Source organism: Phasianus colchicus, chromosome 14 (genome assembly GCF_987193195.1).
Source record: "Phasianus colchicus chromosome 14, bPhaCol1.hap1.1, whole genome shotgun sequence".
Lineage (NCBI taxonomy): Eukaryota > Metazoa > Chordata > Aves > Galliformes > Phasianidae > Phasianus > Phasianus colchicus.
The window spans coordinates 14,378,808-14,400,208 of NC_143449.1; the positions used below are offsets into that span (position 1 = coordinate 14,378,808).

Sequence of the window (21,401 nt, forward strand, 5' to 3'; positions counted from 1 at the left end):
TGATTTAGGTATTTCTCCTTGTTTTTTGTGACTTGGTGTGAAGGTAACTATAAGTTCTTAATCACACACTTGAAACGATTAGAACCTTTGGAAAGAATCTTTAGTCTTTTCCAAATGAAAAAGTTTTAATCAAACCTAGATATTAAGTATTTATATGGCGATTGTGTTACAGCCCTTCAGGCTGAAGCATGTAAGAGTAGCTGTTTATTACAAAATTGTTGAAGGTTTGGTGTTGTGTCCTAATTGTGGCTACTAGTTTCACAACCTGTTGAGTACTGCAGACTGGAAACAATTGAGGAGAGAGAGATTTGAAAACGGGTTATTTGATGAGTACTAGTGTGAATTTTGTGTCAGCCCATTTTATATGGGTTTCTTAAAAAACAAACAGCAACAACAAAAAAACAAAACCCAAACCCTATGATTTAAAATCTGAACCTCTTCAAATCCAGTGTTTACTCATTTACTTATTGGGCTTGTGTAACACCCTTGTCATTAAGTTCTTGCTCATAAATCTGTTTCTCTTACTATTTCTGATCAGGTATATGTGAATTATCCCATGGTAACATAAGTATTTCATTCCCTTGGTTTTGCTTATTGAATACTGAATATTTTGGTTAACCTTGCAATATTTCAAGAATGAAGAGATGCACTTTGGCTTTGATTATTTTGTTTTAGCTAATTAAGGAACAGGTCTGTTGTCTTCTGTTCACAACTGATGTGACAAGAGTAGATAGTGACCAGATTGGCGGCGATGTGTTCTTCACCATGTTTACTTAAAGATTTTATTATTTATGGAGATCCACAAGGTTTCATTCTTAAACAGATAAAGCTATGAATAGGTCACTTATCTTCTTGAGTCATTTCTCCTATCTGTCTCACCAGACACAAGTTTATGATTTTCAGTAGTTTCTGTTCACATAACATAACAAAACTAATAATGTTTATTGCATTGTCACGAGAGAACTCATTTCTTAATTATTTGTATTTTATTTATGGCTGTTGAGTACCTAGTTTTATTTCCTTGTTTAACCAAGGGAAAAAGTAGTGATAAGTATTTGGTTAATTCATGGAGGATCACTTAAGGGTTTTGAACTGTAGCATATTATAGTTAACAGGTCAGTGGGAGTTGGTGGAAGTTTTGAGTATTGTCTGCGTATGAGATTGAAGAAAAGTTGTTGTGTAGCTCTGTCCTTGTTTGGATATAAATCAAGTTGGTCATACGTTGTCATGGTTTTATGAAAAAACTGTTGACGTACGTGCACCCAGGATAATAGCAGGGGGCAATGAAGAGCAAGCAGTGCATTGTTGTAGAGTTGTCTTTTCTTTTTCGCTTTTTCTGCCTTAGGCTTTTCAGATATAGCTGGAGATGAGGGAACTGTCTTGCACTAGTTTAGCTTATGCTGGTATGAAAATGCCCAAGATCAACTAATTATTGAAATGGTATAAACCCAGAAGTGTGTTGAATTATGCAGAAAATCTAGTGTACCTTTTAGTTACTTTGTTACCATGTTGCTTTCTGTATAATTTTAAGTATGGAATACAAAGCTAGCGTTTTGTGTTTTGTTTTGCTCTTTAAAAATGACAAGAAAATTACTAGTAAAAACCTACCTCTGCAAGTTTATAGTGTGATAAATGTCAAATACTTTATCTTATTGGTTTTGAATGAAGATCTTCAAATGGTATTTGTTTCAACAGAGGGCACTCGTGCTTTGAGGTAATACCTATTTGATGCCTTTTTAAAGATGTTTGCAATAAACTGTAGTTCGAGATAGCAGAATGTGTGGGTTAAAATAAGCAACAATTTGATAGTGCACACAAAAAACATGGCGTTGCTGTATAAAAATCTTTATTTCACTTCTAATTTTATAAATTGATGTTATTTGATTCTTTATGTATTTTACAGTACATTGAGGCAAAGGATTCACTTTTCCTTGAGCTGATTCTTACAAATGTAGTATTATAGCTTCCTGACTAAGTTGCTATTAGTCTTTTAAGAGTTGTAATATTTAATAAATAACTTTTTTTTTTTTTTTTCCAGCTAAAAAAGCAGTAGAAAAACAAGAAGAAAAGAAAATAGAACAGTCAAAGAAAAAGAACAAAGTGTTAAGAGTTTTGGATGGAAAAACTTCACAAAACTTATGTAAGTGATGTCAAATGTTTCAGCTGAATATGTAATTATCTTGTCTACATGGCTATTCTTAAATCTTCCTTTGTTTATATCTACAATATATTTTTTTAAAATATGCAATGTGAATTGATTTTTTTTTATCTTCTTAGCTCAGAAAAGTTTTGTACATCTATGATTTAAATGTGTTATACAACTTTGGAAAGCCTAAATGCAACAAAAAATGTTGTAGACTTAAATGTTAATGAATTATATTGTTTTTGTACTGAGAAGGTTGATTCTTTCTATAATTCCTTTGGACAGGAAGTATAATTAAATTATAGTCACTGATTCAGCAAAGTCAGCATTGGTAGGGTTTAGGTTATGGCCTCTCAGCTCACAGCTCTGGTTAGAGCAGTGCAGAAAAAGCATGGTAGCAGCTGGATTTCTAAAGAGGATATTGCCAAATAGGATAAATCAGGAGCAAATAATACTGTTATAAGTTATAAGGAAAATAGCTGCATCTCTTTAACTAATTTTGATTTTTTTTAAAAAAAAATTTAAGAGCAGTACACTTTTATTTGAATAAGAAATATCATAAAATGTCACTAGTTGGTAAAAGCTTGTGGCAAATCAAGTATGTAAAACCAAATCTTTGCATTGTTTATTACCCTCTTCATGAATAAACTTCCCTAAGCAGAAAATATGCTATGACATGAGTGATATAAAAATTCAAACTAGGAATTGAAAATATGGTTGCATAAAAGTCAACCGTAGTAGTTGGATGGAATATACAGCACTTTATGAAAAACAGTATGTTAATCTGTGTGTATTAGGGATGTTTGTGTTTTTAGAACAGGACTCTGTTGAGATGTTATAGCAGCTGGAAATCAATTTACTTTGAGAAATCCATCTTTGAAGTGTGTACAATACATATAGCCTCTTTTATAAGGACTTAGGTTGTTTTGTTTCCTTGCTTTTGATAAGGAATTTTTTTTTTAAAAAGAATATTATGTGAATATTCTACAAATTATTAATTCTGGGAATTGATTATAGCTTGATAAACATAATGGACACTGAAATCTTCAAATGGCTGAACAAATCTCTTCTAAAAGTAATACAAATATGTTGCTTTTTATAAAACTGGAACTTAATTTTAACAGATGAGTAACACCACCCAGGAGCAACTGAGATTGCTTTAAACAGTTAACTATTGTCATTAGTTCATTTCTGAGAAATAAGATTTATTATAATTTGAATAGAAATAATGTTTCATGTAGTTTGTTTTATATAGGAAGCTTTCATTATGAGTTATCTTAATTTGAATCAGGGTGATTGTTTTTGAGTTGCTAGAATTGAAATTTGCATTCTTGAATCTGTCTTTGATTCAAATTATTACTGAATTTCAGCAATATTTTTGGGTTCTCTACGTATGCCTTATGAAGAAATAAAAAATATCATTTTAGAGGTTAATGAAGAAAAGCTGACTGAAACCTTTGTTCAGGTATGTGAACAATGGCTAATTCTGTTTGTTGCTTATTGTACATTTAATAATGATGTCAAAATGTAAGAATTCAGAAGTAAGAATATCTGGGTAAAAAAGTAAGAATTTTTGGGTATCAGCTACAAATGCTTCTCTTGAATGTAGTGTTTTGCTTTTGTTGTACTTTCGCTGTAAAACTGTTTATTAAAAAGATTTTTTTGTTAATAGTACCTTTCAATTTTTCACTTTATGATGTTTCTCTTTCAAAAAGAAATCTCTGATACTAGCTTTTGAACTTGAGACAATTTACATAGCTTAGTCATTAATGAAGTTTCATCATACTTCCTTAAAAACTTTTGTTTGTCTGTAAATCAGACCTGCTCCTGATGTCATTTGATCTTTAAGGCCAAAATTTCTCAGCCAAAGAGAAGACAATGTGTCCTACAGCTTCTTGACATCTCTTTAGATTCCCCACAGCAGAAGAGCAATCTTTTTGGAAGTGGCAGTGCAACAGAGAAACAGGCAAACCTGAAGCAATGTATAGATGTATCTCACTGATGATATTAGTGTTGAATTAGTTTTTTAATATCCTGTGCAGATTCATGATTTTGTAGCTGTTAGCTGATCCAGTCTTCACTAAGTGATGCTTGTCTGGTAAACGTGCTGGGCTGTTTGTCCTTTCATCCTTCACTGCACCTGCTTGTGTCCTCATTCCTTTTCCCTTAAGGCTTTCTAAATGAGTGTTTTCCTCCTTTCTTGGTCCTGAAAAATGATTGTTCTACGGAGGCTGGGCTAAACTGAATTGGCTGTTGTTTACACAGTTAACATTCATAATTTAATGAAAATTTAGCATGGATTTTATTAAAAACAAAATTATCTCTACTGCATTTCCAAACAAACAGTATAAATTAAATTTATCAAATTAAGTTAATTTGGCTGTAATCTGCAGTTTTGTCTGACACCAAGCTTCTCCTGTGCTTCTGGAGGTATCTTCTCCTGAGGCTCTAAAGGAAGAGTTGTCTCTCATAAACCTCAAATTACATAGGTCTCATAGACTTCGAAGTGTATGCCCAGGAGTGCATACTGTTTTGTTTTCTCAGTGTCATATTCTGACCTATACTAACAAACACACAAAAACACAAATTGAATATCAAAAAAATTCATTTGTATTTCATCTGAGATAACCTTTTTAGTACAGTTGATGTACTTAGAAATTAATATAAGTAAGGAGGAAGTCTTGCTGTTAGGATCCAGATATCAGATTGTTTGAGAAGCCTGTAGGATTAGTAATATTAAAGTCATCAGGAACTGAAAAACCACCATGAATACCTGTAGCCTATCCTTGGTCTGCTTGCTGTGTGGGCAGAGTGACAAATCAAGAAGTCCTTGAAGCTGCAAAAGCACTGTTCAACGTTTGCTACTATATTGGTGCATTAGTTTTTGGTCACAAGAAAATTAACTCAATCCCACCCAAATCGTGTGCAGCATAAAACATACAAATGTGATTGTAAGGTGTATCAGTCAATTTCAGTAGGTAATTCTTATGTTTATGAATAATCCACACCTAAGACATTATCTAAAATACTTAATACGTTTTTCAGAAATTAATTTAAAATGGAGAAGCTGAACTTTGAAACTACTTAAGATGAGTGAGCAATGGAGAAACAGTTTACAGAAGGAAGCTAGAAAAGACTGGCTTGATTAGGTTAGCAGTATAAATAGTTGAGAGGGAATCTGACTAAATTATAACTATACTGAGAGATAAGTATAAGCACTGGGGAGAAAAATGATGATACTTAAGTAAAAGGCATTGTTAACCATAGAATATATGTGTATGAATTTGTCATGAGTGCAGTCATGCCAGTAACTTGACTGCTTAGAATGGTCCAAAAAATGAGGCTTTAGATTCATGTAGTAAGTTTAAATTACTTTTATTTGGCAGTTGATCCATTTTTATGAATCATTGGTCTGTTGGAGTTACTTCTAAGAGCAAGGAGACTGACCCCAAGGAGGTTGCTTCTCTGTTTCCAAGGACAATTTTAGAAATGTGTTGAAGTAGAGGGGCTCTATCATCTATCTGATTTTTGTTCTGCTTTATTTTTGTTCTGATCTACCAATTAAGTGACTCACTAACTAATTTACTGGTTTAATAGTCTTCAGTATTACTAATTGGAAAACTTCTTCAAAGCAAACTATGCTTTCTTTCATGCTTAACTAAACTTGAACTTCATGAAAATGCTCATGTAGATATTGCTTTTTTCTAAGTATCACAGTGGTGAAATCTAAAGGTTCAGGTTGGATATGAGAAAAAATTTCTTCTCAGAAGGAGTGGTTGACTCTGGAGTGGATGGACTGCACAGGGAGGTGGTTAAGTCACCATCCTTGAAAGTGTTCAAGAAATGTTCGGATGTGGTTTAGCCAAGAAATATTGGTGGAAGGTAGCAGATTGGAGTAGATGATCTTGAAGGTCTTTTTCAATTTTGATTCTGTGATTCTATTATTGCATAATGGAGCATACAGTCAACTGCTCCTTCCTTTGAGGTACTTGTTTCTTGCTACTTTTTGATCTTACGCTATCATAGTTAGTAAAATTTATTGGATTAAGCAGGTTGTGTATATGATCAGTAATGACAGTGCAGTTCTGTGTACATGATTGATGATAATGCAGTTCTGTGAGAACAGCATGCTAGGAAAATTCATTCTTCATTCTTTTTGTCTTTAGAAGAATACATTTTCTAAGCATACCCATGTAAAATACTATTTTTAGCAGAATTGAGGGCATTTTAAGTAGTAAGTGAAAGCATCGACCTTTAAATATCGGACTTAAAACATTTTCCTCCCTCTACAAACCCTTTTGGGCAGTGCTTTTTATTTGATGTGTGTTTTCCAAAACATGTAGTTTGCATTTCACTGATCATTTATCTGTGGCTGAGTTCTGCATCGAAGAGAACAGTGATCTGACTTCAAGCCTTGGAAGTGCAATGGAGCACATCCTCTCGGAATTCATTTTGAAATGTTCGAAGGACTAGAATGTGGTCAGAACAAAGACCTGCTCCTTTTCTCTCCTATCTTTGAGGACCAAGATGGGAGGGACACAGGAGTTAAAAATCATGTAACAAAATAGACTTTTGGGAATATGGACTCCGCTAAGTTCATGTGCCTTCAAAAATGTTGAAAGCTGACTTCACTTTCCAGAATATTTGTCCAATTTTGAGATTGTCCTGTGTACAGGTATTTTGAATAAGAACTAAAGATTATTTTTACGTGGTTATGTATGGCTTGATGCAGACCATTTTTTCTTGCTTAGTATTTAATGAGTAGTATATTAGAGCAATGAGTAAATTGTGAGGGCAAAAAGGTTGTCAGGTAAAGAATAATTCTTCAGGGTCTGACAGTAGCTGAGAATTTTTTCTGTAGCTTTTTAATACTGAGAGGGCATTCTTCAAATTGAAGACAGTAACAGAGGTATGTATTAATTATTGGTTTGATTTTAAGTTTATATAGTGTTTAAGCTATGTAAATAAAAGAATAATTTTCTTGTGCATTTCTATGTTATGTTATTTTTAGTGTCTTATTTGAAGATCATAGCTCATTCATTATACCAAATTTAATATAATGTATTTTTGTTTTAGGCTGTAATGAAGAATCTTCCTGAACAGGAAGAAATTAATGCCTTAGCTGCATTGCAGGATGAATATAATGATCTTGCTGAGTCAGAACAATTTATAATCGTGGTATGTATTAGTGCACTAATTAACTAGAGAGAATTATTGTATCAAATAGATGAAAAAAAGGAGGTTTAAAGAATTTTGGTTAGTGTTATTGTGCATGAGGAAAATGTTGTTATAGTTATTGATTAGCAATTTAAAATACGAATGCTTTTTTTTTTTGGTAGGAAGTATAGCTTGTAATGGAGAGGAACAGACATTTCTGCAATACCAAGTCTTTTGTCTTATTCTTGTACACTGTGATGTGCGAAAGGCTTTTGTGTTTATTGAATTTGGAGTGTTCTTCCTAACTGTTTAAGAAGGTGAAATTTTAAGGGTTCATAAAAGATCCATTTACTCTATGGCACTGACAACTTCGGTAAATTTATTTTGCTATATTGAAAACTGAACAGCTGAAAGAGATAATATGCCCATAATATAAGAGTATACATACATCACTGCTAAGGGGAGGAAAGATTTCTTGGTGTGAGAAGTTACATTATCTATTATAATCTTATTTTGGTCAATAGAAAGCTTTTTCAGGAGTTGAACTCAATGTTACAGGTGGGTAACTACCACTTCAGGATATTTTATGATAAATATATACATACTATATGTAAATATGTATATATATACATGCAATATATATGAACTCCTGAAATGGTTCTAGAAGCATGAATTTGTATCATAATTGAAACTGAAGATCATTCTGTTGCTTTTTCTATTTGTTCAGTGCATACATCTATTCCAAAAATTGAAATATAAGGTATTATAATGGCTAGAACCAGTCTCTGAATGAAATTATCCGATTTGCATAAACTACCAAATATGTGCTGGTACATGATTATATGATACCAAGTATTAAATAAGACTTGAAAGACTGCATAAATTACTGAATACATGGTAGGTAATTGTTTGTAACTGAGTACTAAGCTAGGACTTGAAAGACTCTTTTTGCTGCTGGTCTTCCAAAGATATTATACAGACTTAATAAATTAGTTGATCTTTTCACTTCAATTTTGTTTTTCAAAAAGATTACATTAAGGATGATCTCAGCTTGGTAATGTTTCCAGGGTGTCCTATAAAGTAAAATACATTGAAACAGAGGTCCTTAAAAGAAGGAAATGAAATAGCTAATACTTTTCTTAAATAGTTTACTTGTTTATTTGAAAGACACTGCCATAAGTTGGCTTCAGAAGTGTCTTTGGTATGATTTGTTTGGATGCAGGGAACATGACATGACCTAATATATATTTTTTTTAGAGTAATTAGAAAAGGAAAGGTATTAATGAATTCTTCTGAAAAATTCAAGGCTATTGATTTTTAAAACTTTGTCATTCGTAAATAATTTTAATGTTTGAGGACAAGGATAAGGAAATTTAGTAGAATGTGTTTGGTAGGAATGTGTTTATATTCTATGAAATTTCCTTATCTTTCTGAAAAAAAAAAAACAACCATGTTTTGGGAACAATTTTATTTTTTATATTTATTATAATGTTTTATGAATATAAGTATGTGGTCTTTTAAAACCTCTGGAGGAATACTTTATCTCCTGTCATTTAACAGACTTTACTGACTAAAACAATGTGATGAAATGACAGTAGTACTTTAAGTCCTACAACAGAAAGGGCTCTTGTTCTCTGGGAAGGAACACAGGTCAGAACAATTGCACTGTCTACTATCTGCACTGTGCCTACTTTCAAAATGGCAAAAAGCAGATCTTAAGAGGGAGTGACTGATGCAAAAAATGAATGTTATCTTACTCTACCCTTGCACGTAATAAAAAAAAATAGGTTGAACCAAGTTGTGCATTGCATGGATTTTGTACAAGGAGAATATCTAAAATGTTTAAGGAAAACACAGGATGTAAGCACACAAGGTAGAGGTTTGGGACAGATGACTCTCTATGAATATTAAATGAATTCAATTCATTTAACTATTTTACTAAATAAATTCAGGAAATCATGTTTAATGATCTTGACTTAAAGCATTACTATAGACATTTCTCTTTTTCACTCGTCTAAGTTTCCTACTGCAGCAGCCTTGATCTTTATAACTAAGTTCTCCCACCTTGATCCCTCCTTTTGCTGTATATCTCTATTTATAAACATCATACCTTCTTTGTTACTTCAGCTTCAATCTTTCTCTTTTATTCAGTTTAACTACATTTTTCTCTTTAGCTTTTACATGGATATATTTTTGGAGTGGAATGCTGTATATCTGCTTTCTCCCATCATTCTGCTATCTAATGTATAATAGTAAATTACTGCTGGGGCTGTGCTGAGTGTTTACATTTGCTGTCAAATATGCTTTCCTTACATGCAGTCAGAAGTTCCTGAACACCATCTCATCTCCTGTTTCTTCTCTCTCGCAATCTGCCTTCAAGGATCCTCTGTTTCCATTTTCTCTCTTTTTTCTTTAGAGAAGTTACAAATGGCAGTTGAGCAGCTATAGACAGAAAAACAGATGCTGTGGGTTAATGTTAATAGGGACATGGAAATAGTAAAAAGGAAAAGAGAGAGCTGCACAATGCGTATAAATGACAATGCAAAACCTTTTCAGTTTTGTTATCAAATGTCTTCATACACTCTATTATTATTTACACTTGGAGACTTTTTATGCTCTTATTTAGTTTTTTTCTACTTCTAATTCAGAAGACCAAAGGCTGGAACAACTTGTTCTCTAGCTTTGTCTTGATGTCGAAATTAATGAAGTTGCCAGGATCCAAGTAGTGTGTATTAAGTATATGTAGTAAGTAGATGTTCTGAGTACTCTTCTTACCTGAGTAAGAATTTGTCATTTTGTTTTGGAGATAGATAGCTGAAAGCCACTTGATCTGAGAGAATGGCCTTGGTTTTTGCAGTTGTTGAATAGTTTAATTTTTTTAATCGAACATCCAACAAATCTAGTACTTAGTGCTTTCTCATTGCTTCTATCTAATAGTATGATTTGTTTCTTATTTCAGTGATTCACTGCAATTCTGCCAGCAGACTTTCCCAGAAAACTATGTATCTAAAGGAAAGTCACTGGGTTGACTGTATCCTGTTATCTTAAAAATATGGCATCTTGTGTTTATCTGACTTGTCTACTGTTGGATTGAATCTAAAAGATTCTTGTTTATTTCACTGGAACGTGTTGTCAAAATCATAGAAATATCCGTATTTGCTTAATGAAAATGGGGATGTTTACCTTATGAAGGGATTAAGTTTCCCAAAGCTTATTGGCATATTCAATTTTACCATCTAGTTTAGTTAAAAAAAAAAAAGAGAGAGAGAGAGAAAACACACTTTTTATGACCTAAAGCTTTTGATGATTTTTTAAGTCCCTTTTTGAATAAAAATTGTAAATTGTCTGATCAAGGTTAAAGCAGATTAAGTAATGTATTTTGGTTACTGCATCTCAGTGAAAGTAGATCCTTTTCAAGGCAGAAGTTTTTAGTATAATGTTTTTAAAATACAAGATGCTTAGGAAACTGTCTCAAGGCTGAATGTTGATGACTTGCAGGGGCTCAAATAAACATTTCTGATAAGGGAGATGTATTTAAAATCTGGGAAGGAAAGAAGAAATGCTAGTTATACTCAAACACTTCCAATTTCTTTTCCTTACAAAAAATCTTGGTTCCTCAAGGAACTGTGGTAATGGTTTGCGCGACAGAGACAAGAGCACATAAAAATCCTTGTTTTGATAGCCGTGATGTGTGATTTGTCACATAACCAAGCTTTTCTTTCAGGGGGACAAAGTCCTTCAGGAACACCACTGATAGTGAATGCATTGGGGGAGAAATCTTTCTGTATTCTGCTAATTAAAATTAAGATTTAGATTTGGAAGGTAATCATTCTTGCATTTAAATGAAAATTTTTAAATGGATTAAAAATTTTCAGTATATATCTTTATCTTCTAAATGTCTTTTATCAATTACAGTCTGTTACAAGTAGAAGGAAATATTATTGATTACTTGTGGAAAATATGGAAGAGAAGGATTTATTTTTGGTGTTTAGAATAATGAAATTGGTCTTGGGGATTTAAGCTAATCAAATTACTATCAGAGATACCTTTCAGCATCTGTGTCAGGCACAGTTTTACTACAGTGTGATTTATGTCAGGAAGGAATTAGTGTTTTACTACTCTTGCAAACAGAGGATAATATCTCAGGGAGAAGTTTGACAAAATTTGTTTAAAAGGACAGAAACATACTGGATTGGAATGCAGGTAGTGTTTTGTTTACACGTCATGATCCCTAAGGATTTGTCTTTTTTTTTTTCCCCCACTGCTCTTGTGGTAATGTGTAACTTGCACTGTGCATCAGCTCAGTAAAAAAAAAAATTAAATGAAAAATACAATTCTCAAGTTTAATCAGTCCGTATGTTTACATTTGTGCTGGTATTAGCACAGGCACTTGAGAGATTGTTGTACTGTTTTGGAAAGAACTGAGAAGCTTATATTCTACTGGTGACTTTATTGGAGCTGTAACAATAAGTTTAGCATATGTGTCTTCAGGCTAATCTTGGGTTCTTCTTAAGAGATGTAACTGGCTTACATTTACTGTGCTGTGTGGAGGGATTTTGGTTGGTATTGTATATTTGTTGCCAGTGAATATGTGCAGGTACAGTTTCTTGGAAAATACAAGGTAAATAATGGAAACATACAGAAAGTGTAGTCTTCTAATGGACTGTCCGGTATTTTTTAATATAAGCTATTTTACACAAGTAACCTTACGTTCTTTTATGTTCTGATTTAATATTTTTTGTTTTGTAGATGAGTTCAGTGAAAATGTTGAGGTTACGTCTCAATGCAATTCTTTTCAAACTTTCATTTGAAGACCATATAAACAATATCAAGCCTGGCATTATGGCAGTTACACTAGCTTGTGAAGAGCTGAGGAAGAGTGAAAGCTTTAGTAAGCTTTTGGAGTTAGTGTTGTTCCTTGGAAACTATATGAACACTGGCAGCAGAAATGAACAGTCTCTTGGTTTTAACATCACATTTCTTTGCAAGGTAAGTTGAAGCTATAATACTGCTGAGTGTGAATTCATGAAGATCTTAGTACATAAGAAACAGCCCTAAGAAGGGAAAAACAATCAATATTGTTCACTTACATATGCCTATTTTTAATAATGGATGCAAAAATACAGGATAAAATGATCTAGAATGGTCTCCTGCTGTAAATGACCTACTCACTGCACTGGTGATTTAAGACAGTTGTTAAGCTGTAACCATAATGAGTGTTTCTGGAGTGTACGAGTGAAACAGCCTTTTTAATTTGAATGTCTGTCTTCTTTTCAGTAGTGTACAAATAGAACTTATTTAAAATATTCTAGCTTCTTGTCTCTCCTGTCTTCCATCCTACTATCCATCAAGCAAAAAATACATATTTGGAATTAAAGTTGGATGTAGTTATTCTACATTAAAATTCACTTGTGGTTTCAAAATATAAGATACAGTGCCAATTTCAGACTTCAAAGAAGTGCTGCTATAAATAGTAAAATGTGTAAGTGTAAGACATTGTTCTGAACTTGAATATATCAGTTCGTGAAGCACTTCTTAGAAATAAAATGATGAAACATCTGTAAACAGATGCAAAAAAAAAGTTAACGTATATCTTGCCAAGTTTTTGTGTGTGTTGTAATCTGAGGGCCCATTGTTCAAGCCTCTGTTTGGGGCCCTGGAGAAGTCTGATGTGTCCCTCTAAGTGTTGTAACCTTGGGGGACAACAACCTTTCAAATACATAAGTCTGATCTGACATATGACAACGGAGAGAGTCTCTGTAGCTATAGTTTATTAAACAGATTTAGCCAATTCTAGGTAAAATAAAAAACTTCACCTGCAAAGTAATTTCATTTTAATAAATGAATATTTTAAACTGTGTCTAAATTCAAGGTATTCTTAAATCCAGTGCTGCCTTATTCCATAGCATTTCAATCTAAAGGGAAATTAATCTGCAAGTACTAAACTATTTCTTTATGTATTTCTTAATTGAGGGGGAGGGGAAGCGATGACTGAGCTTGAGAGATACTTTAGCATAGCATAGGTTCAAGAAGGTATTCTTGCACTCCAGGTGACTTATGAATTGCTTTCAATGCAAATTCTACAGATGTTGACACAGCTAATGTAGATCCTGCAAATTGTTCTCTACTGAACTGAGTAATTGCTGAAGCATAGCTATCTGTGCTTACAGCTAAATTCCATTTAAAGTAATGAGATAAAAAATTTGACTACTTGTCTTGCCCTCAGAAACAGAATCTGTTAATTTTTTTTTTTTGTTTTCAGGACATCTTTCTGTAGGATGTACTTATTTTTCCCAGTGAGGTTTAGAGTAAATATTTAAAACATTCTCTGTAATAAAATACGTACAGTGCAGTGCATATAGGTACTAAGCAGGCTGTGTCCACTTCAGTGGACTTTCTGCTTGTGTGTGGAACCATATTAAGAGAGCTGTTGATTATTATTTTAAAACCAGAACTTTAACAGGGTTCTGTGCATGTGTCTGTGTGTACACGTTTCTATGTATAAAATACATGTAGAAAGCAGAGTTTACTTTAATGATGAGGTACCCTAACTTCATAAATTCCCTTTTCAAGAAAACCTGATAGCCATAAGAATTTTGTGCCTTTCTTCAATTATCTTGATATTAATTGTTTAGTAGATATTTGTTTTAGTACGTGATCTGAAAGAAAAAGTAACTAAAAGGCAAGTATTGATTTAGGTTTTTTTATTTTATTTTTTCAGATGTTCTTGAAATAGTTAGAGCTGGTCATTTGGTTTATGGAAATCTTATTAACAATTTTTAATAAAGCGTAATGAAGAAAAGAAAGCACTTTTAAACACATCTAGTCATAGTTGGAAGCAAACAAAAATCCAACCATTATTTTTAACCATATTGCAACTGTCTTTTCAAGGACAGGAACCCTCACATGTCTGTGAAGTCAGACTAGATAGAAATTTGAAAGAAAGATTTGACTGAACACACACACACACAAAGAAATTTGAACCTGGTTATGATACCATTTACACATTTGAAATGCTTTATCAATGTAATAAATTAAAAGGAAAGTTTTATTATTATGACATTATTTTTTTTGAGCGGCTGTGCTTGCAAGTATCAAGTTCTGTGTATTATTCGTCTTAATCCCTTCCCAAACAATGAATCTCATAGTACTGAGTACTCAGATTCATGCTTTGACGTCCAGCAGAAAGCTATTCCTTACAACCTATGTTGATCTACTGACTTCTTTAACCAGAAGCGTCATTTCCTTGTTCTCTCTCTGATAAAGGCCATAGGATCAAAATTGTTTTTTTTTTTTTTAATTTTAGTATCTATGTTAGTGTCTCCTTTAAAAACAGAGTTGGAAACCTCTAGTCTGTGATGTGCATTGCTAATATTTTACAAATGCAATATGTATTGGCCCTGCTTAAGATCTGAATGATTGTTTACTTGATGTTTTAAACAACTTAGCAAATGCTAATATTAACTTTTAACTGTTATTGTTGGTGACAATATTTATTGTATTTGTAGTCTGCAGGTAAAACAACTTTGTCCTTTTAGGGGAAAAAATGTTTCATCCACTTAATGTAATCAGAAAGATGAAAAAATGCAAATCCCATAGTTCTTGTTCACAGAAAAATTGAAATGCAATTTCTTTCTACCATACAGATGTTGAGACACTAAATCTATCTTTTTTTTTAAAGTTGGAAAACCCTTCATATACGTAACGTATTGAAACCTTTTAACTACATACCGTTACTGAGCATTGTTTAATCCTTAATCACTGATTTAGTATGATTTAAATTGCATTCTTAATTGTCTAAATACCTTATATTTTTAAAAGCCTGTTTTTGGACTGTAGTCATTTATTCTTAACAGGGTAATCCTTAAAGCTGAAAGGCCTGTATTAAATTGAACATCAATGGCAAGCCTGTCATGAGGATTATAGAATTAGAACTTCTAGTGATTTACAGAATGAGAAAACAAATAAGAGATTTTATACACATTTATGTACACTTCTTAAATAAATCCTTGATTTCATTTGTTGTGTATGTTGTAGCTTGTTTTTGTATAAGAACTGTGGTAGATGAGTTAATAATGTTTGGTTTAAAGGTCTTTACAAATACATCTGTAATAGTACTTCTCTTAAGAAGTAAAGTATGCTTAGCTCACTCTTCCATGCACCTACTGTCTCTAACTTCAAATAACAGATAATCTGCTTCCACTGATTCTTCAATCAATTCATAAATTCATTCCTTATATCTGCATGAAAGTGGATAAGCTAAACTTGGCCTTAAATTCACTTTAAAAATCCTAGGTTGAGTCTAGCAGGTAATGCCCTTAGGATAATGGAGAGCAGAGTCATATCACCATCAAGACCACTTGTTTATCTGAGACCACTAGAAATTGCCTGTCCGCTTGAGAGTAGAGTGAAAACAGGCAGTTAGGTTCATAATATACATAATTCTCATGCAACTTCTCCTAAATAAAAGTTTACTTACGGAATTCAGTTTACTGGCAGTTAAGATTATCTTTGCTTGACTGTTGTCATTTGGTATTCCAGTAGGGTGCATTTTAAATTGGTCAGAAATTCCAGTCAAGTTTGAATTAATAGATTATGATCATGTGTTATTCTCTACATTTTTTGCTTCTGTAAAAATTGTGGATTTACAAGAAGTTCCTTTAACATGACTGGTAAAAGAGCAAATATCTTAGCCCTGTGTCCAACCATTCAGCATGTCTGAGACATCACTTTAGAAATCTGGCAGAGAGGGCACTGAAGGAATGAACTAAACTATTCTGTTTAATCTCTGTTCAGGGCTTTTAGTTCTTTTATTATAGCATTTTGAACTGTCATTGCCAAAACCTCAAATTCACATACTGTCTTTGGGTTTAAGAATTGATACCAAGAACAAAAACAGTGCAGCATGGGGTTAGATTCCTTTTGTAGTTCTGCAACAAAGAAGTGCAGTAGTTTGCTGCTCAAAATTTACAGGCCACTGATTTACCTAACTTTTTGCTAACGAATTAAAATGAATCTGGCAGATAACAGGAAAAAAATTACTATTTTTTTTTTACTTTTTTTAAAATTTCCTCCTGTGTTCACTTCTTAGATTATAGATACTAAATCAACAGATCAGAAGACAACCTTACTGCACTTTCTGGCAGAAGTGTGTGAGGAGAATCATCGAGATATCTTAAAATTCACAGATGACCTGCAGCATGTTGAGAGTGCAAGTAAAGGTAAGCAAGTAGATGAAGCATCTAGAGGTAATAGCTGTTTGACATGAAATATTTGCAACATTTCATTTTAGATTGCAGGATTATGTAACATGTAAGCATTGATAATCCACATGGATTTTTCCTGTTCTGATGTTTATTAAGAAAAAGTGAGGGGGAAAACCTGTAATAAAGTAACTTCTCTTCTTTTGAAATAGATTGTGGGAATAATACAAGGTAGTGAAGAGATTATGAAATCACGTATCAGAAATTGTTAAAGCAATGTAATCATGATGATTAGTTTACTATGCTAGGTCTTTAGTGTGTGCCTGATTGCTTGAGAGTAAACACTTTTGTGGTGCGTGTATAAGCACAATATGTTTCTCATTTTAACTCTTGATTTTTATTCAATAGAGAATAAATATGCTTTCAAATGTTCACAGATGGCGTGTGAAAAGTACAGTTCAATTATACTACCAAGTCAACAATGCTACTTACATTCTTGGTCAGTCATCAGTATTGTTCAGTGAATATGTTAGTAAATGAAGTTTCCTATTGCATAGTTTTTATGTATAATGTACTGAGCTTCTTAGTGCGCTGGTTGCCTGGCTATGAAAAGATTAAAATTACTTAAATTATAAGTAATGTCTGTCATAAACTTTGAACAATTATCGTGTAGTCTAAATTGTAATTAAGGTTTGAATTTACTTTGATAGCAATGGAGTGTTGAGTTTTGATTATCTTTGAAATGTAACTATGTCAAACATTCCTCTGGAGGTGGTCAAGGCCAGGTTGAATGGGGTCCTGGTGATCTGAATATGGTGAGTGGCAACCAGACAGAGCAGCAAGGGGTAGGAACTGGATGGCTGCCTTCCAACTCAAGCCGTTCTATGATTGTGATTTGTTGTGTCAAATCTGTGTTCAAATACCAGCTGCATTTAATTCACCACTGCCATTTTTTGTCATGCTTTTTTTTACAGTTAATCTGCTAACCTGATAAGTACGTTTCCGTGCTTTTTTTCCCCTGAATATACAATAAAATTTGTGGTGTTTGATGTTGAAAAAAAAATCTTGATAATTCAGATAAAGCAAAAAAAAAATGTTGATATGTCATCTTTTTGGGGGTTAGCTCAGCAGTTATGTAGAACTTTTGAAAATAGCTAAGCTCCAAGTGAAGGGCAGAACTTAACAGTGAATTTGATACAGATACTAAAGTTCCTTTCGGCAGTTGTTTACTCTCCCAGTACATGATGGACAGAATTCTTTGTTTGAAACCAAGGTATACCATGTGGGGAAAAAAAAGTATTCATTTAAAACAAGGAAAACAAAAAAATAAGCCAGAGAATTCTAGGCAAAATCAAGTGAAAGAGGCCTTGGGGGAGGTGAGTTATGTGTGTGTAGCAGGAGTGCAAATTCCTTCTTCATGTAGACATACAAAATATCTTTAATTTTAAAATCAAAATTTTTAAAAAGCTAACATGCTTCTACTAATTGAGACATCACGAGGAAGGACATCAGCAATCAGAAGCACTGTGGATTGCAAATATTTTTATACTTTACGTAGTATATTATTACAAATACTGCATGAAAGTACAATTTTTGAAAGTCTGAGGTATTTCAGTGAGAACTTGTCATAAATTTAGAGTGAGAAAAATGTTTTAAAACATTCTGTGTCATTGTTGTTTTAAAATATAGCAATTTGAAACATACTCATAAGTAGTCGTCATTTTTCTGTCAAGTGGAAGTTTTATAGTTTGTTGCAGTAGAAGAAACAGTCTTTACGAAGAAATCTGCAGTATTTTCTACCTTGCACAGTTTAAATTGCTGAAACAGATTTTGCCCAATCTGGCATGTTAGTGGATATGAAACAGACAATGCCTTCTGGCATGATAAATTTAATGCCTACATCTGTGACTGTTCTCTCCATAATAGAATCTGAAAGCTGGCGCTTTGCATCACAATCAAAAGTCAGTCTTACGCTGCATAGTGACTTCTGTCATTCTTTTCATTCACATAAACTGCAATAATGAAATGTCAGAAAATCTCTCAATGTATTTTTCTGGATGTAGGTACTGCAGGACTCATTTTCCCCTAGAGAAGCTTGTGTATTCACACACAGCATTACCATATTGTTGGTAGCCTAGGCATCATCTAATTAAAAGCTTTTCAACGGAAGTATTCATCTTCATTGACAAGATGTCAGTGAAGAAGATGGAGAAGCAAAAAAAAAAAAATTTACAGATTGATTTTGTGTATTAGTTCCAAGGTACAATTTCTGAACAAGATTTTGTTAGAGATTCAGTGGTGTTTGGGATTGGCTTGCACTCTGCTAGAACATAGGCTACATTTTCCCATAGGGTTTTCAGGATATATTTGGCAGTTACCTTATAATATGCAAAGTCATGGTAGTTTAAACTTTGAAGCTACATTTTAAAGCTACAGTTTGAATTCTGGTTTAAACAAAACTATTTAGTATGGCAGGTTCTACTTCTCAAAGTAATTATCGGGGGCAAAATTAGAGAATAGACTAGATTACTCTCATGGACTGTTACTTACTAAAGAAATTAAAGCATTAAAGAATTTCTGTAGTTAAACTAATTAAAGTTTGAAGACCACTTTAAATGGCTTCTCAAATAATTCCTTAATACCAGCCATTAGTAAGTGTGGTGGTTTAATTTCTATTTCTTTCTTTCTCTTTGTCTGTTCTTGAATTTGCACACTTCTCAGCACAAAAAAAAAAAAAAAAAAAAGGAAGCATGGCTTGCACTTGACTAAATTGGGAAGACCAAATTCCTGTCAGAAATAGAGAACCCCTAAAGAAATCTGTTAGATCAGATTGTTCAGTGCTTGTCTAGTGAGTTTCCTTGTTAGCTGCAGTGGGTGATTAAACCCAGATTGTGTTAGCAGGTTTTTTTTTGCTCCTCCTTCTTTGCATTCCTTATTCTCTGTGATTTTTGCACACATGCACAGTGGCATATCATGTGCCATAGCTGTTGGACAATGAGTTACAGCATATGTATATCAATATCACATTATATAAACAAACCAGGCAAAGTTGGACTACAGGCTAATAGTGATAATGGAAAATATGAGCTTTTGAAATAAATAGAGCAGAACTTTGGATGCCCAAAATGGATTGAAAGGAATAGAATGTAGACATTCAGTTAAACCAGTCAAACTGGTTGTTTAATACGAAGCATACAAATAGTGGGTTATGGTAGAATAGCATATTACAAAGCACTGTTTTTCTGGTGTAGCCTTTATTTAGCTTTTGGTGAGTCCTTTTTTTTCTTTTTTGGAATTGTCAGTGGCTTTAATTATTGAAACCTACCTTTGGTGTTAACAGAGGATTTCACAGACTGATTTATAGAAATCAGTTTAATTTCAAAAAAAAAAAACTTTTTAACGTCTGTTTCTTAAGTCATTTCTGTAACCGAGTACATGTATTAATAAGATATTCATTTAAGCAAGTACAAGCAGTAATAAGGTAAAATCTCTTTGAACCTTAGCAACTTTCTAATCTTTGAATTAGATTTAAAAGAATGAAATATTAGAATTTTTACCACTAAATTTGGATAGAATTTCAATCATTTGAACTAGTTGTAGAATTAAGTGGGACGTTTCCACATTAGGTAGGAAGATTTGGTATACTACAGTAGATATTTTCACTTATTTTTATGAACAGTAGAGTGTTTTTTATAAGCAGTATTTCAGGATCAATTGTGTCTGCTAAAAGGACTAATTCTTCTTAAGACTATTTATATGGTTGTTGTTTCCCCTTCTGATACTTTCTCTTTCTAACCATAATCTGGAATCTTTTTACTTATTAACTATTTTTCTTAGTTTCAGACAAAACTCTAAAGAGCAACCTTGATTCAATGAACAAACAGATCCAATGCATAGAAAATGACATTAAGAAGTTCTCTAAAACAGAAGATGAGCATGATAAGTTTGTAGAGAAGATGAGCATATCCTTTTTGTGTGTCTTTATTCCTGATTTCAGAGTTCTGCTTATCTGGTAAAGTATTTACAACATCTAAAAGTAAGTTTTAATTCTCTTCTTCTGTGCTTTTATTCTAGTGGAGAGAAAAATGTCAGAATAGACTAAATGTAAGAAAACAAAAGGCTACTAAGGAGAATGAATTTCATGATTTGTTCTTTCTCACTGATTAACTGAAAACATTCCAAGGAAGAAAAATGACTCCTTCATGGGAACTATAGTATAATGTCATAAAGATAGTTCTAAATTTTTCTCTTTAAAATCAGTATTTAATGGTATTGAAGTCATTTTGGTCAGTTACCAGACTTGAGAGCAGTACTTATTTTAAATCCAGATATGCTGATTTTTTTTTTTTTGAATGGGAGAGTATGAGTTTTGTCAATTTTGTTTTTTTTTGCCTGATCAATTTTAGAAGAAAAGTATTTACATGTTTTTTAATGTTAATAAACCATGCTTTGGTTTCTGTGGGTTCCTTAGTATTGGTAAGTAAAATCTAAGGGAGATTTCTGTTTTGCCTGCTTTCACTATAAAATTTTCACATCCCTTCATTTGCTCAGAAGTCTATGAAGTAACATGTACTGTCAATGTAAGAAACTCTCTAAACTTGTGTGAGAACTAAGCAGAAGTCTAACTGCAAACTTATTTCAGGAAAAATATTTTGTATAATGTACATTACTGTAATTGTGGAAGGATTTAGAGTATGTTATGTGGCAAAGACAGGTTTTTTGTGCTTTTATGGAAATTTGGGTAATTCATGTGACTGACTTGTTTCAGTGAAATAAGACAACTTATTTCTGTGTATGTCTATGAAAACAAAAATAGGGATAGCTATCTAGATCCAACAGTATCTACTCATCACACTTAAGTGGTGTATGTAATGAAGTGGTTTGACTTCCAGTACTTG

The 21,401-nt window shown here is 32.8% G+C and overlaps 1 protein-coding gene across 3 annotated transcripts in view; it reads left to right on the plus strand.

The window, feature by feature from the left end:
* DIAPH2 (diaphanous related formin 2) overlaps positions 1 to 21,401 on the plus strand; it is a 157,116-nt gene that overhangs the window by 65,216 nt on the left and 70,499 nt on the right. For all 3 annotated transcript variants that reach the window (XM_090150285.1, XM_090150286.1, XM_090150287.1), the window contains 6 exons: positions 2,039 to 2,140; positions 3,514 to 3,608; positions 7,220 to 7,321; positions 12,050 to 12,289; positions 16,392 to 16,521; positions 20,341 to 20,464. In XM_090150285.1, the coding sequence (XP_090006411.1) occupies positions 2,039 to 2,140; positions 3,514 to 3,608; positions 7,220 to 7,321; positions 12,050 to 12,289; positions 16,392 to 16,521; positions 20,341 to 20,464 (793 nt within the window). The remainder of the gene's footprint in view (positions 1 to 2,038; positions 2,141 to 3,513; positions 3,609 to 7,219; positions 7,322 to 12,049; positions 12,290 to 16,391; positions 16,522 to 20,340; positions 20,465 to 21,401) is intronic.